At 33.2% G+C, this 17,390-nt stretch overlaps 1 protein-coding gene across 1 annotated transcript in view; it reads right to left on the reverse strand.

Moving 5' to 3' along the window:
* Positions 1-17,390, reverse strand: part of LOC145292796 (MAM and LDL-receptor class A domain-containing protein 1-like) — a 497,041-nt gene that overhangs the window by 178,795 nt on the left and 300,856 nt on the right. The window contains exons 82-87 of the mRNA XM_080138835.1: positions 14,225-14,315; positions 11,196-11,605; positions 8,949-9,066; positions 5,410-5,550; positions 3,830-4,086; positions 1,887-1,977 (exon numbers count right to left, since the gene is read on the reverse strand). Of these exons, the coding sequence (XP_079994961.1) occupies positions 1,887-1,977; positions 3,830-4,086; positions 5,410-5,550; positions 8,949-9,066; positions 11,196-11,605; positions 14,225-14,315 (1,108 nt within the window). The remainder of the gene's footprint in view (positions 1-1,886; positions 1,978-3,829; positions 4,087-5,409; positions 5,551-8,948; positions 9,067-11,195; positions 11,606-14,224; positions 14,316-17,390) is intronic.

A 17,390-nucleotide genomic window follows, 5' to 3' on the forward strand; every position in this document is an offset into this window, starting at 1 on the left:
CGACACTCATTATCCCCTCCAAAATAGTCTTCATACAATCATTGTCCAACCCTTTGTTGAACACTATGAACAAAATTCAAACTATTTAACTAATAACAATCAGCAAATTAATATTAATATCAGACCTCGAGCTTTTAATAAAGTACATACGTATATCGGCGCTACTTCAACATTAATTAAGAAAAGAATATCAAGCCATATTTCTTCTTTTAACAACCATAATTCTAATAATAACCAAGGAACTTCTCTAACCACTTTAATTAAAAAAAAAACTTAACTTTAATAATACCCCCTTCTCAATCAAATGGACTATTATAAAAAGTTAAGTCTTATACTCCAGGCTCTAAGTATGTCGCCTCTGCACAACTGAAGCTGTAACTATAATTACTTCCCCTCAAAGTAACAATATAATAAATTCTAAAAACGAACTGATCTCTTTCTGTAAACATAAGTCCAAATTTAATTATGGTAATTTTGAAATTACATAGTTATTACTTTTAATTTTTCTTTAACATTATCGTTTTTTCTACATACTTTCTTAATACTTTATAACTTAATAATTCTTTATTTATTTCTTTATTTCTTCCTTGTTTGGCCGGTTTTTATCTGCAATTTTCGTTTTAGTGTTTAAATATTTCTATCTATCTAATATATCAATATACCTACACATTCATATCCTGTATGTATATTTACTTATATTTTACTATATGCATTTACTTACATACTTACTTGCTTTATCCGGAATTTGCAGATACCGGCCATCCTCTCCCCTTAAAATTTTTTTTATTTGATTTTATATTTTATTTTTTATTTTTTATTTATTATTAATTAATTAATTAATTATTCAATTTAGTGTCTTTTAACAACTCTTGCTGACATTTTCTTAAGAAATAACCGGTACATTTCAGTTGGCCTCTTTTTTGCCCTATATTTTTCGCGCTTTTTAACATTATTTTGTTTGGGTTATTTTGACATTTGCTTTTCTATTTTATATTTAATTTTATCACCATTTAATTTTTTTCTTTTTCTCTTCTTCACTGATCTTTCTTAATAACATCTCGTCTCGGCAGCCGTGTCAAATGCATATTTTCTTTTTCTTTTATTAATATTATTGGAATTTTTTCCCCTTTTCCTTGTACATGTTTGTGAATTATTCCATAGATTTCGGCCTTTTCGATTATTTTGGACCATCTTTCAATTACGTGATTTCCTTGGATTTTACTGGTGCGAATGAGAATTCAATTAACTTTCTTGAATGTATATCTTTGAATTTTACCGTCATTGGATACTTTACCTTTCACCAGACTATCCATTCACGTGTAATCCCCTTTTTCTTCACCATATTCCCTCTGCTTCACTTTTTGTTATCAAATAAGATCTTTGACTTACTTGCAGTTTCATCAAATACTTTTGCATGCAAAATCCGATCCCGCATTTTGCTAATTCCTAACGTCTGATGAGAAGGAAAGTATTTCTTCGAAACTCCGCGGATTAAGGACTATCCACTTATGAAGTGTTTCCTTTTCAAATTAAATATGTTTTAACTCTTTTTCAAAGTGTTTTTTACATGTTTTATTAACTATTTGCTCTTATCCTATATCTGACAAGAAGATTATTTAAGTTTATAGGTTTGAGCTTAGTGCCCACAGACGATGAGATTATTGGTCGTGACAGACACATTATGTTTTTACGTGAGTTTATTTGAGAAAGAGAGAGACGGAGAGAGAGAGAGAGAGAGAGAGAAGGAAGGAAAGAGAGAGATCATGCGTTTCGCACAAATCAAAAGAGGGAAAACAAATTCATTGAAAGGTTTTGCGCGCAAACAAAAATAATAACTGTTCGAAGAAAATTTGTGTTAAACAACAAATCGCAGGTGTAATACTTACGAGCAGGGGGACATGGGTTCCCATCCATTGCAATGTCGTCAAGGGCAATGATGTCATAATAACCTCCAGATGAAACACTTTCGATATAAATCTGAAGTTAAAAAATATGTATACTTTTATTATAATAGAGATTATGTTTAGGGGTATTTGTTTGAGATAAAAAAAAGTTAAATACCGTAAATTTTACAATAAAATAGGAATGAATACAGGGTGGAACGATAAATTTGTCGTCCTAAATAAAACAACACTACACATTTATTTTAAAACTTTTATCGAGCAATTCAATCCAGGTAACTTGATCTACATCTACACGCAGCCTCAATCACAGCTTCGATACGGATCCGGAACTGGGAGTATGCCTTTCCACAAGCACCGGCGGGAGCTCGGCGAATATTTGGCGGATGGCGGCGATCAGGCTGGTTTTAGTGTTGTGGGAGGTTATGTTGGTGATGTTCTCGACGTATGACCAAGTGAAGTAGTTCAGCGGGTTCCGGTCGAAAGAAGTGTAAAAAGTTATAGCACTCCTTCTGAAGTCAAGCATGGGTTTCTTTGGACTTGGGCCGTTGCTGAGTCCTGCTGCTATGTCCAGGGTCTGCCAGTGGCCACCTAATTACACCAAGGGATCACCACACTCTTCAGCACATCCAGGTACACTTTGGTGTTGACTTTTAAGCTGACTTTGAAGATGTGAAATAGCATGATGTGACCCTCACTTGAAACCATACCAAAGACCATAACCATGGCTGGAAACTTTGTTGAGCTGTGCCCTCAAGCGTTGAACAGTCCGAATTTTCATTTTGATGGTGCTGACAATGGTCCTATTGAAATAACTTGGATCGGTAGAGAGAATGAGTTGTACAGCGGCGCATCTCCGATCTTGCTCGTTGAACATTGTGTCACTTTCAAACATGATAGAAGCTCCTGTCGCTCTTGGAATTCGTACACAACTGGCCAACTAGTAGATGGTCCGCAACAAAAAAGAAAACGGGTTTTTATTAAACGGAAATGGAATCATATTTCCCTTTTTAGGGTAACAATTTTATCATTTCACCCTGCATTAAATAAAGATAATACGTCATTGTTTAATGTGCAACTACTTTCTTCACCCATTAAAATAAATAAATTAAATCAAAAGTGTACAATTAAAAAAAAATATTCAAACATAATAAAGTATTAAATAAAGATAATATGCTTTTTTCGAACGGTACGATTGCTTTTATTCACCCATTAAAATAAATAAATTATATCAATTTCTGTACAATTGAATATAATTATTATTTGCATAAAATCTTATACAGTACATTTACAATACAAAACTTTGTTCAGTTAATGATTTCTAATAATTTGAAAAATGTTAATTTTTATGTGTATGAATATATCGACCTCACTACTGTAAATATAAGGAAGTTTTTTTTTTTTATCTGTAACGATAGAGATGAAACCAGTTTCAACACAGAGTAGATCTTTTGCGTGTCGGACGACTATTTTCCAGAGTGAAACGGACTTGTCTTTATAATTGCAAATATTTATAGTTGGGACCAAAATTTGCATGTGTGAGCAACTAATTTGCATGTCTCGTGACCAACTGATTTTAGAAAATGACGGATTGAAAGCGGACGGACTTTTGACAACTTAGTGAAAGAATTAGAAGGGATTTTGTCAGTGATGTTATCACGTGAAATGAAGATGCGTTCTTTTTTTTTTTTAAGCTTGAATCGACATTGTGACCTATTATACTTATTGGAAATGTACAGAGATCGTTGTTTCTTAAAGGCTCATAATTCACCATAATAAAATATTTAACCACAATAAAAACGGTGGATTAGATAACATCGCAGCTAGGCGTCTGTAGATCACGACGGTTTTTATTAAGCCAGTCACACACCCCCTTTCCCGATTTTTTAAAAAACAAAAACAAAAACAAGCAGAAAATCCCATCTCACCTTGTAATTGAACTTGCTGTCGATATTAAAGTGGCCATGATGCCAGTTTCCACCCTGGTTGCCGGATTTCGTCCAACGTAGTGTTTTCTTGTCATTCATCATCGTATAGATGTTGAGTACACCTACTTGCATGCCGTACATGTGATAATAAAATGTGAAACAGTTCCCCTTGCCTGTGGTCGGCCCGAGAGTCGGGGTGGACAAAACCGCTTTGGATCCTTTTGTCGACTTGATACTATGCGTGTAGATGTAATAGTCTTTTGGGGAAAAAAGAAAAGAAACCAATACATATATATATATATATATATATATATATATATATATATATATATATATATATATATTAATAAGTTATGAAAATATTTTTATGGTAATTTAGCTGCACAAAGACTTCAACTTTTCACCTTCGTAAGACAAAAATGCTAAAATGCATGAAATTCATGTTATTGACTGATTTTATGTATACACGCTTAGTTTCGTAAACCAATAAGATTCATCATTATTTTCCATCACGGTTTAATGTCTCCATTATATATATATATATATATATATATATATATATATATATATATATATATATATATATACTAGGGGGGTGGGAGTGCCCGACTTTGCTTTGGTGTAAAATACGCTTAAATATGATATTTTAATTTGTCCAGATTTCGTATATATTATCATAGAGTCGTGATTTTAAAAGTAAAAAAAGAGTATTTGGGTGATATCAGCTAGAATTGAAGCCAAAAGCGCAAAAAATGGTTTATTTAAGGCTGATGAAGTTAGTCAAAAGATCATATCCTTGTTAAGGTTATCTATCTCCCTTCCACTCTTTCATAGCTTGGTAATCTGACACAAGGGTCGCAAGGTATGATTTTAAGCCCCAGCGTCCTTGAGGAAAAGTACTGTAGTAAAAATGTCTGGGTAGCAACGTCGACAGTTCCTGATAGAGACGACTCAAGCCATTACCAATAAGCTACCCCCTTCTCAAAGGGAGAAGGCAAAATCTTAGGAGAGTATACTAACCTAGAACTGCACAGGGTCAAAACCATACCCCAGTTAACATAAAACTAACATCTCAACACTGGCCTAAACTTTGTTGGCGTTGGTACCGCGGGTAAACTCCTTCTGGTTCCGATAGTAGGAGGTAATCAAGTAAACCTTATCTTTATACATTTATTCCGAAGAAAAATAATGTTGATTTACATATTCACATACAGCCTCGTTAACATTCACCGATATGTGGTGCCTCTGTTGATTAGCAATCAACTAACTCGTTCTCAAAGCGAGATGGCAAAGCCTGGAAGAGAACTGCGCAGAACCGAAGCCATACGTGACTTAACAGGGAACAAGCCATCTCAACATTGGCCTTGTCTGTTAGCTTTGGTACTGAGGGAAAACTCACGATTACATACTCTTGTTAACTAGCACTTTGATATCTAATTTCTTTTCGGCACTTGTAAGGCTACGACGCATTGTCTATTTTCACAAATAGCAAAGGAGATTGAAAATGGCTGCCCAATTGCATGAGACATCATGAGATAAAATGACCCCAATACGAAATACGAAAGAATATATCGCATTACCTGCACCGTGAGCCGCTTTAGGTCCCGTGTTGTATAAGTGAACCCGACCTTTGTGTACAATCCAGTCAAAGTCGTCTCTTGTATCCTGTTGCCACTCACAAAAGTTTTGATCCTCAAAATTGCAGGTTACTCTCTGTAAAGCTGCGGTTTTATAATGAAAAGAAACAGATAACTATAAATAATATGGTTCATGGCTAATCATTTCCTTGCAACATATACACAATAAGACATAAATTAACACACTTGAAGCATTCGAATACAAAGTGAAATGAATCCAGTTTATTTAGATTAAGAAATTGAGGAGAATAAAAAGTGGAACTTAGTTATACTTTTAGCAGCTTTGTTACTCTCGATGACCTTATTTTGTCCTTTAGTCATCAAATTTAAAGAGTCATATTTCTGAAGACGAACTGAACTAGCATCTATCTATATAACACTTATTGTTGGAGAGTTTTTGACCTTGAAGTGGTAAATTTTTGGTTCCTTACATATTGTGCGTGCGTTGTCTATAAGAAAATAAATGATAAAATGACAAACACAGTTTTTTTTTAATTTCATCCAAGCAACTCACATAAGCATTTAGACGTAAGATACTATTAATTATGGACCATACTTACAATGAGAATCTAAGCAGAGTATAGAGAAAATGGGCAGCAAATACTAAGGCCCATAGCAGAGAAATTAAAAATGTCATAAATATATATATATATATATATATATATATATATATATATATATATTGCAATTAGTAAGGGAAGACTTTTATGATTCAGGATTAAAAGTAAATAAATATAGATATATATTCCTTTAATCTTCTATCCAAAAAAGGGGGGAAAAAGGGGATCAGGAAAGGAAAGAAAGAGAAATGGGGAGCCAGCTGACCGGTTCTCCCCATTTCTCTTTCTTTTCTCTCCTGTCCTCCTTTTTTTCTCCCTTTTCCCCCTTTTTAGGAGTGAAGATTAAAGGAATATATATATATATATATATATATATATATATATATATATTTATATATATACAAATTTACTTTTAATCATGAATCATAAAAGTCTTCCCTTCCTAATTGCAATATTTATATTTTGTATCCCTAAAAACATTATGATATATATATATATATATATATATATATATATATTTATAATAATGTTATATAATATATATACATATAATTATAATATATATATAACATAGATATATAATATTTTTATATAATATAATATATCTATATAATATATATGATATATATATTATATTAATATATTATATATATAATATATCTATATAATATATATGATATATATTATATAAATATATTATATATCATATATATATAATAAATATATAATATATATATATATATATATAATATACATACATAATATACATATAATATATTATATTATATATATATAATATACATAATATATATAATATACAGAATATATATAATATACATATATATAATATATATAATATATAAACATTATATATATATATATATATATATATATATATATATATATATATATATATATATAGAGAGAGAGAGAGAGAGAGAGAGAGAGGGTGAAACGATAAATTTGTCGCCCTAAAGAAACCAACACTACATCTTTATTTCCAAACTTTTATTGAAATATTCAATTCAAGTAACTTGATTATTTTATAAAGCTGACATTTATTCAATGTAGCTGCCTTCACCGACTCGATACGGGTTCAGAACTGGAAGCATCCCTTTTCCATAAGGACCGGTGGTAGCCTGGTGAATACTCAGCCGATGGCGACGACCAGGCTGGCTTTGGTGTAATGAGAGGTCATATTGGTGATGTTCTCAACGTATGACCAAACGAATTAGTCCAGAGGATCTAGGTCGGGGGAGGATGAATGCCAGTGAAAGAAGAGCACAAAGTCGTAGCACTCTTTCTGAAGCCAAGCATGTACCTCTTTGGACATGTGGGCCGGCGCCGAGTACTGCTGGCACACCCAGAGTCTGCCAGCGGCTACCTGATTGCGCCAGAGTATAACCCCACGCTTCAGCACATTCAGGTACACATTTGTGTTGACTTTCAAGCCGACTTCGAAGATGTAAGGTGGCATGATGTAGCCCTCACTTAAAACCACACCAAAGACCATAACCGTGGCCGGACATTTGGTTTTCATCACCCTGGACACGGCCCGTGTTATTCGTGGCAATCCAGTGATGCATTTTGAAGGTACTTATAATTGTCCTGTTGCTATAACATGGGTCGGTAGAGAGCATCAGTTGTAGAGCGATCCATATTCGAATTCGCTCGTTGAACATTGCGTCACTTTCAGCTCCTATCACTCTTCGGATTTACATATAGCTGGCCAACTAGTATATGGTCTCAAACAAAAAAAAAAAAAAAAAAAGAAAACCGGTTTTCATCGAATGGAAATGGAATCATGTCATTTTTTTTATGGCGACAAATTTATCGTTCCACCCTGTGGTTGGAAAAAGCAGGGATAAAGAAAAAGAGAAGACCAGGATATCGATCGTGAAACAAGCAGTTTACATGTGTAAAAACGTAATATTGAATCACAAGAAGAGATTGACGATAGAATTATATCACTTATAAAACGAGACGGAGAGGTAAGACTTACAACACAATGTCAAGCTTAGAGTCATTTTGTTACATAAAAAGGGCCGTGTTTGAATGGAAAAGTTTGAATAACACATTTTAAGATCAGAAGTGAACCTGGAGGGAAGTCGTGAAACTAAGTGATTTCTGGGTAAAATTTTTTTTTCTTTATTTGGCGACACTTCAAGCGGGAAAGACGTGTCTAAAGCGTGTCCCCAGGGAAAGTGGGTAGCGTATAACGTAACTAGATGTTATGTGACCATATATCTACCTATCTCTTTTTCAGTTCTTTTATGGAAATCGCTTGCGACAAGACATAAAGCCAACTTGATGTAGGGAAATCAAAATACAACTTCAAGGTAAAAAACAAGCTAATGATACGTTTTAGAGGGATAGATTCCGACCCAGAAAATAGCAATTCTTCCACCTTTGTCAGAAACATAGCGCATGGAATACTATGTACAAAATAAGAAGAGCGAAAGTTACGAGGCTGCCAACAGTAAACCCAAGGTCCACTTATATTTTTTGTGATTGTTCTTCATGGTGTTATAAATCTTTATTAAAAACTAGTGCTATGACAGCAGAATATTTTTTTCATTGTTTTGACTCTCGGGTATATGTCTGACACAGTTAGACACAGTTAATCAACCGAGAACCACATCACTGTATATAAGATATCAACGGATACACACTCGAGAGTCAAAACAATGAAAAGAATATGCTGTTTTCCTAGACCTATTAATAACTAATCAGCGTACCAGTGGTTTTATCTACAGGCAAGAAAGAACATGGATTCATAAAATCGACACTTGTGTATAAATACATCGGTGATTGAAACTGCAAGTTAATTGGCTTTGAGAGATAAATCCAGTAATAAAGATGCGCTGTCACATCTAAAACGGGTTCAAATCAAAGAGAGAATATAAAAGTAAATAATTTTACCAATTGTTTTGGGATCAGCGTATCCTGGCATAATTGCACATTCACCATGACTGACTTCGACGTCATCGACTGCAATGTCTCCATCGTACCCGCTGCCGCGTACTCCTTCCAATATTAGCTGAAATATTGGACAAAAGAAAAACGTTGAGACGAAATTATAATCAAAGTTTATTTGAAGATTTTCAAATCAAAAATAAATTAAGTTAAAAAAAATTACCAGTTCGGTTAAGTAGTATGAATTAATTCATGAAAATACCCCCCTCCCAAATTATGTTTTATGTGTTATTTTTTGGTTTGAAAAATATTTATTCAAAAATAATACTCTTTTAAATCTCTATCTTTACTATTATAAAAATCACTTTGTGTTTGTCTGTGTGTGAGTTCCTTCCGAAACGGCTGAGCATATCTTTTGCAAATTTTATACATAGTTAATTTACATTTCTGGCAGTGTTCTTAGATATGCTTTGTACAAAAATTCATCCGATAAGTATCGAAAATTAAAAAAAATCCGATCCTAAAAGTATTTTTTCATTTTTATAGATTAAAAGAATAATTTTTTACATGGGAATATTTTACGTTACACCAGACAAAGGAGATAATAAAATATCAGCAAATCATTCCTTCTTAAAAACCCAGAATTATTGCCATTTGGAGATATAACTCAGTGGTAGTGCATTCGACTACAGATTGAGTTATCCCCCGTTTTAAGCCCGCGTGTACCTCACCATTTTATTTTATTTTTTTCTTCTTAATGAGTTCAATTTGCGATAAAATAAGTACCATTAAAAATCGCAGCAAATTATTTCTTCGTTTGCATATTTTAAAACTAAACATTAATCAGAGATGACTTTTCCAGGGAATTCATCATCAAGCCCAAATATCAGTTGGCATGATATTGTAAACAAACACAGACAGAATTTGATGAACGACATTATCATTATTATTATTTAAATTTTTTTTGCGAATTAGTCCCCCGAGTAAATTATTCGATGATTTTCGATGTTTAGCTTGTTCTTATCCCGTTGCACATGACCAGGTAGATCTATTATAACTCTCATTCTAGCTTGTGTTGAATGATACTAAGAATACAATTACGAACTACTTAAGACTTTTATCCGGTCATATCTGACAGAACGAGAACAATATACTCCGTCGTGGATTAAACAAAAGATTCCGCTGTAAATTCCGTATAGATTCGTGAGTTCGACATAAAAAGTAACTTAAAAATCGAAAGTTGCGTTGACTGAAACATTATTAAAATAACATACAATATAAGAACTGTAGTCGTAATAATCAAAATAATAGAGAAGACTTTTAAAAAATGTGATGTGCGCTCTTTAACCCTTATCCTCGAGTGGCCCCTGGGCCTTGATAAGTGGTGATGCCTATGTAAAAGAAAAGTTATCATCATAGATAGTTGTCACTGTAGTTTCTCGAAAGCTCAAGGACATATATGCTTCGTTTAACATTGCATTTAAGAACAAGATTTTAATGTTAGTCATAAAGAGTCTCAAATCTAATAAATGCCGCATTATCGGCCAAGCTCCATCCCCTGTCCCATCGCCGCAGTTTTGCATTCCTGTGCCTGTTTCACAAGTATGTTAATGGAATGTGCTCTGATGAAAACACAACACTTGTGCCCCCTAGACGTATATACTCCCTATTAACCCCACAAGCATCAAACTCCAACCCATTTATTGTTGAGACCCCTAGATGGCGGAAATTCTCATAGTTACTTCTCTCGAAATGCTGGACTTTGGAGTTCCCTCCCTGTTTCACGGTTCTCTGACTGTACTAACCTGCATAAGGTTAAATGTAATGTGAACAATAATATAGCTGCTCAACTCTCCACAGTCCCTTGTTAGATACGATGCCAAATAGTAGCTCCTTACGTCCATGTCATCAGAATAACTACTTACGTCCACGTCATAAGAGTAGCTCCTTACGTCCACGCCATAAGAGTAGCTCCTTACGTCCACGTCATAAGAGTAGCCACTTACGTCCACGTCATAAGAGTAGCTCCTTATGTCCACGTCATAAGAGTAGCTCCTTATGTCCACGTCATAAGAGTAGCTCCTTACGTCCACGTCATAAGAGTAGCTCCTTACGTCCACGCCATAAGAGTAGCTCCTTACGTCCACGTCATAAGAGTAGCCACTTACGTCCACGTCATAAAAGTAGCGCCTTACGTCTACAGAGCAAGATGCTTTATTTAAAGTGAAAATGAATTAAAAAAAAAACTCTTACGTGAAATGGTTTATTCGTATAAATAGGATCGACATTCAGTTGACCGTATAACCATTCAGAGCCTTTGTCTCCTTTTTGGCTCCACACATAACCTTCCCCTCTCTCGTTAGAGTCTCGAACAAGGACGTTTAAAGTATCCACGTCTTTTCCGTACATTTGGTACCAGAAACGAAGGCACAAACTCGTGTTAGAGGGAAGAAAATCTTCACTTTGCATGCGAGCGACGTCTCCAGGTGCCTGGGGGTTACTGGTCTCGATGTAAATGTAATAACCCTCAGGAGTACCCAACGTGTGATCAGCGCTGGGTCCTGTGTTGCTGGTATCGGTGTAACCTTTGTTTCTTAGCCAATCGAATTCGTCCGCTTTTGAGTTCGTCCATGTGCATAGGCCTTTCTCGAAATCACAAAATCCTTAAGAAATTATACAGGAAGAAAGAAAGATAAACACATTGATTTCATGCATCAAACACGAATAAAATGTTAAGTACGTAATGTAGAATTTTATAATATTTTATTAGGTTATCGATATTTAGATAACGTCAAAGACTTAACTAAAGGTAGTCGTTGCATATCAACACTCAGAACCCACACTTTATATACAAACAGTCGCAAGAAAAAAAGACAAGAAAAGAATTCGACTCACTTTTTTCAGTTGAAAAAACAGACATTTATTTACAGGTACTTTCAGAATAACGCCTTGTCACTTGTTTAAAACTATTCTAATACTACAATGTACTTAACAAGGTTCTGCCCTGTCGAACACATCGTACTATGTCGCTGTCCGGACATGTTTAGGACACACCTTTCCCTGTCGCTTTCGGGCCACATCTGTAACACGACTATTTCTGTACTTCTTCGACTACGTTTTTCTCTTTTATACCCTTTTCCTTTTCGTCGTCTTCTTGTGACGTCACCTCGCACTCGTCTTGGTCATTTGAATACGTTGGCCGTTGCACAGCTGCTGCTGCAATACGTGCGTCTGCGTTCTGTTACATGTATAGACTCAATAATTCAAGGCAAATATTTTATTATCAAAAACATATATTGTTTACTTTTACTCATTTGTAGAAAAATGATTAACAATTATCAGACTATTATAATACTAATAGATATTTATATAGAGAATAATAATAATACTAATAGATATTTATATAGAGGAGAAATAATAATACTAATAGATATTTCTATAGAGAATAATAATAATACTAATAGATATTTATATAGAGGAGAAATAATAATACTAATAGATATTTCTATAGAGAATAATAATAATACTAATATATATTTATATAGAGAATAATACTAATACTAATAGATATTTATATAGAGGAGAAATACTAATACTAATAGATATTTATATAGAGAATAATAATAATACTAATAGATATTTATATAGAGAATAATAATAATACTAATAGATATTTATATAGAAGAAAATAATAATACAATAGATATTTATATAGAGAATAATAATAATACTAATAGATATTTATATAGAGAATAATAATAATACTAATAGATATTTATATAGAGAATAATAATAATACTAATAGATATTTATATAGAGAATAATAATAATACTAATAGATATTTATATAGAGAATAATAATAATACTAATAGATATTTATATAGAGAATAATAATAATACTAATAGATATTTATATAGAGAATAATAATAATACTAATAGATATTTATATGGAGAATAATAATAATACTAATAGATATTTATATGGAGAATAATAATACAATAGATATCTATATAGAGAATAATAATAATAATAATAATAATAATAATAATAATACTAATAGATATTTATATAGAGGGGAATAATAATACTAATAGATATTTATGTAGAGGAGAAATAATAATACTAATAGATATTTATGTAGAGGAGAAATAATAATACTAATATATATTTATATGGAGGAGAATAATAATACTAATAGATATTTATATAGAGGAGAAATATAAGGCTATCAGAATAGAAAATGTAGATATATGCCAGTGTTAAGAAGGAAAATAGAAACGAAGTAACCTTTTAGTGAATATTACTTTATGTATTCACAGCTTTCACACTTTCCTCTAATGTATATTCTCTAATATATTTCGAGGTAAAACTTTGTTATCAAACGATGACCCTCTATCATCAAAGATGCTTTTTGTAGCATGCTAACATAACCAGCTGCTGTCTGACGACCCTGCACCACATGGGGAGGGGGGTTCAAATCCGTTGAGCATGGACAGTAGATACTTCCTCTTGGTCCCAACTATCTGTTTCACAGGTGACTATCAAGATATGTTCTTACGTCATGATGATAGTAGGGGGGGGTGAAGTGCTCCATCCTGCTGGAAGTGCAATTTTTTATTCCTAAACATCTCTTGGGAACGTTGCATAGCGTATTCATGTAGCAAGTTGAGATAATTTAAAGAGTGTATACATTTTATTGGGACACCCTTTATATACTTACACACATACATGCATATATCGTTTCGTTTCTAAAACGATATTTTGTTTATTTAGATAAAATTTATCATCAACAAATATACTGGTTGTTATTTTAGTGTCATTTCCCTCCCATTGTATCTAAATAAACACGATATCATCTTTGAAATGATCGTACATTATCCCTGGTTGTTTTTTGTCTTGCTTTCTTAGTACCTGTGAATTCATTACATTCATTTACAATTTAATATACATTTTACATTTTACATTTAACACACACACACACACACACACACACACACACACACACACACACACACACACACACACACACACACACACACATATATAATAACGATTTATTAGTATTCAATGCAAATGATATGCTTACATATTTCTTTAAACTTATGACTAACGTTGCGGTCTATGAGTTCCGATTGTTCAATGACTATTTTTCATCGTTGGTGAATTGTAAAAGTAACATTCAACATGAAAATACAAAAATTTGAAAACAAAGATGGCCAAGAAATTCCGACAGGCCCAAGTTATAATAAGAATTAATCCATCAAAAATTTTAATCTCACCTGGAGGCTGACATGCACCAGGTGTTTGGTAAATATCATCAATTGCTATGTCACCTTCCGAATCCTCACCCACTTTGCCTTCAAATACAATCTGAAAATTAATACAACAAAACAAGAAAGGTTTATGGATCAGTTCTTTTAATGATATTTGCTAAAGCAATCGATCTCTAACTTTTTCAGCGAAAATTTCTTTTAACTGTATACCTTTCCCATTCTTTTGTATGTTACAGAGTTGGTGACTTCGCAAACCCGGTTGCTTGGAGACTTGGATAGAAAGTACCAGGTTGATCCTCTTAGGTCTTTCCAACTGGCTTTCGAGTGAGGCAAGTTTATTGCTTGTTGCCTGGCTAATGTCGACAGAGATGCCCAGGCAACTTTTGCTAAGCCAGAATGCTTCTTTACGGGCGCTGACTTGACATCCCGACTTTCTGACTTTGTGTTACATCTTGCTGAGGTGAGCAGCAAGTCAATATCTACTTCCTTTTAACTGTATGAGATGGTTTTACAGTCTCTAAAATCTACGCATTCTTTCTCAGTAAATTTGAATATTTAATAATGTAGTAGTCACGCTTTTTGAGAATTTCAATTTTGATTTATATTATTTGCATTATTCGGACTACTGTTCTCATCTTGGATTTTACTCTGAAAATGTTTTGGCCGATGTAAACTTCGACCTACTTCAGGTGTGTCCTGTCGAACACAGCAACGTTTCTGTCGAACTCGGGAACTACACGGACTTTCAAACTGAACCGGTTTTATATTTTGTGGTTTCCCTTTTTAGTTAAAATTACACAGATACGACTACATTTTTCCCGTATCATTTCTTCATGGGGAAGCATGTAGAAATATCTGCAGGATTTAACGAAAAGAAAAACTTCAAATACACTTTCCGTTAGGTTTAGAATTCAATGCAGATTCGCTAGTTCGACAGAAAAATTCCCTAATTCGACAGAAAGATTCCCGAGTTCGACCAAATATACCTGAAGCACGTCGGAGGTTACATTGCCCGAAACGTAAACAAGTAACAATCAATATAATAACTCCATTTACACGATTCAAAATCATCTTCGAACTCTAATAAGTGAGCACCTTTCCCCCTTCCTACTTTCTCTTTCTTACAAAAGAGACGTTGCGAGTCTATCTCTGCTCTATCGTTACTTTTATGGAAGATGCTCGACTGAGCTTCAGCTTATGCCCCCTCCCCCGTAAAATGTTCTCGCAACAAATACTCGTCTAACTACAACAATTTTCTTCAATCTCTTTCTGTGCTTAAAACTAAATGAAAATTCCATGAGCAGAGTTTGTTTCCTAGAGTTGTCCGACTGTGGAACACGATACCGTAGGGCTGCTTCCCAGCTGATTATAACATAGTAATTTTCATGTCTAATGTAAATAAGTTTATGTTGATCCGTCCTCTTAAATAATTAAACTTTACCCAAGTTCTACCATTACTGAGCATCATGGTGTTGCCTCACGATGTACATAACACGTATTAACCTTTATCCTTGAGTGGCCTCTAGGTCTTGATAAACGTTGCCCTCACTCGAAAAAATCAGTGGTCCGAATAATCCAAATAAAGTATCTGAATCCTTATCTAAAACCCAGCAACATTATATCAAATCAGCACGCCTCTTTTATTTTACTTATATCATAGATCAGGGGTCCGCCCCTCGATTGAATTTTCTGGGACTTGACATTTTACTGAGGGCTCGTTTTTTTTGTCTGTGATTTGCTTGTGTTTGAACGTGTGTGCAACTGTAAAAGACAGAATGGTTCCTCCATTTTAAGATATTTTAATTTTAGTTTGTTGTTTATTATAGGTCTGTGTAGAAATGAATTTCTTTTGTTTTATTCCTGTAGTAAAATCAAGATTTTTTGTAATGTATGTTTGTATATTTGTATATATTCCAGTAATTAAATAAATGATATCGTTTAAATATAACCATACTTACTGTACATACCCGACGTCTCCAGGTAAAAAAAAAAAACATATTGCCAAGCAGAGGGTTTAGTCACATACTGTTTAAGATACACAAAATATCCTAAGTGGTTACGATTTTCATGAAAGTTGACCATATTTTGGATTTTTGTAAGTATAAAACAGTCATTTTCATCGATGAAATTCAAACAGGCAAATAAAATCTCGTAGCTTAAAGGGAAATAATTCATAGGTTAAATGAAAACTTACTTCCATTTTTAAACGCCACTGATAAATTAATTAAAAATGAATTAAATTAAATGTAAATTAAATAAAATAAATAAATCAACTTTATATAATATCTCTAAATAGAATACTTAAAACAATTCTATTACTAATTTCCATGAAAAATTTAGAGCTAATTATTAAAACAGATTTTATTTACTGTAATATGCAAATGAGATAACCTCTTGAATGTTGATTTTTTGAATAAATAATATTAATATGTATTGAGATTATTCAGAAATAAAACTATACAAGAGTCTATTTTCAGTATAAAAATCTATTTGTGAAACAGTGTACCTTTTGTATATAGTAACCAAATTGTGAACAAAAAAAAAACAGACGCGAACACGACTTTATTAGAATATATTACACTTATATGTGTTTTCTTCAAACGTACAGAAAATATATTTACATATTTAATAAGATTGCTGTCCTCCATGATAATATAGATAAAGTTGTTCCTCTCCCTCTATAATTAGTATAGATTTTTATCCTCACGTTACAAAATGTTGCCGACCCCTGGCATAAAGCATCAAACAGCAACAAAAAAATACAGAAGCTATTATCCTGAATACACAGTTTGAATATTTGTCCAAGACAACTTTCGACCTGAATATGGTATACATCGTCACGGCATTCTCTGACAGATTTTTCAACCCAACGGAAACACACACAGATAATACGGATTGTCTTTGTGTTGAGACAAAAGTTACAATAATATATTCTGTGCGTGTCAACTGAGACCGCGTCAAGACGTTGGGATGAAATACTCATCGAAAAATAACTTTATCTTTCCGTTGAATTTCTTTCCTTATTCTACCCACCGCTCTAATAAGAACAGGAGTTTTCTTTGAAAAAATTCTTGGTAAGCAAGCGTTGTGAGTTCATTCCCAATATTTGTTGGTATCCCAAAGAAAATGCTCCAGGCGTACGATCTATTTTTTTTTAAAGATAAGGATTTCT

The sequence above is a fragment of the Euprymna scolopes genome, chromosome 14 (assembly GCF_053919585.1).
Source record: "Euprymna scolopes isolate OS-2025 chromosome 14, ASM5391958v1, whole genome shotgun sequence".
In the NCBI taxonomy this organism is placed as follows: Eukaryota; Metazoa; Mollusca; class Cephalopoda; order Sepiida; family Sepiolidae; genus Euprymna; species Euprymna scolopes.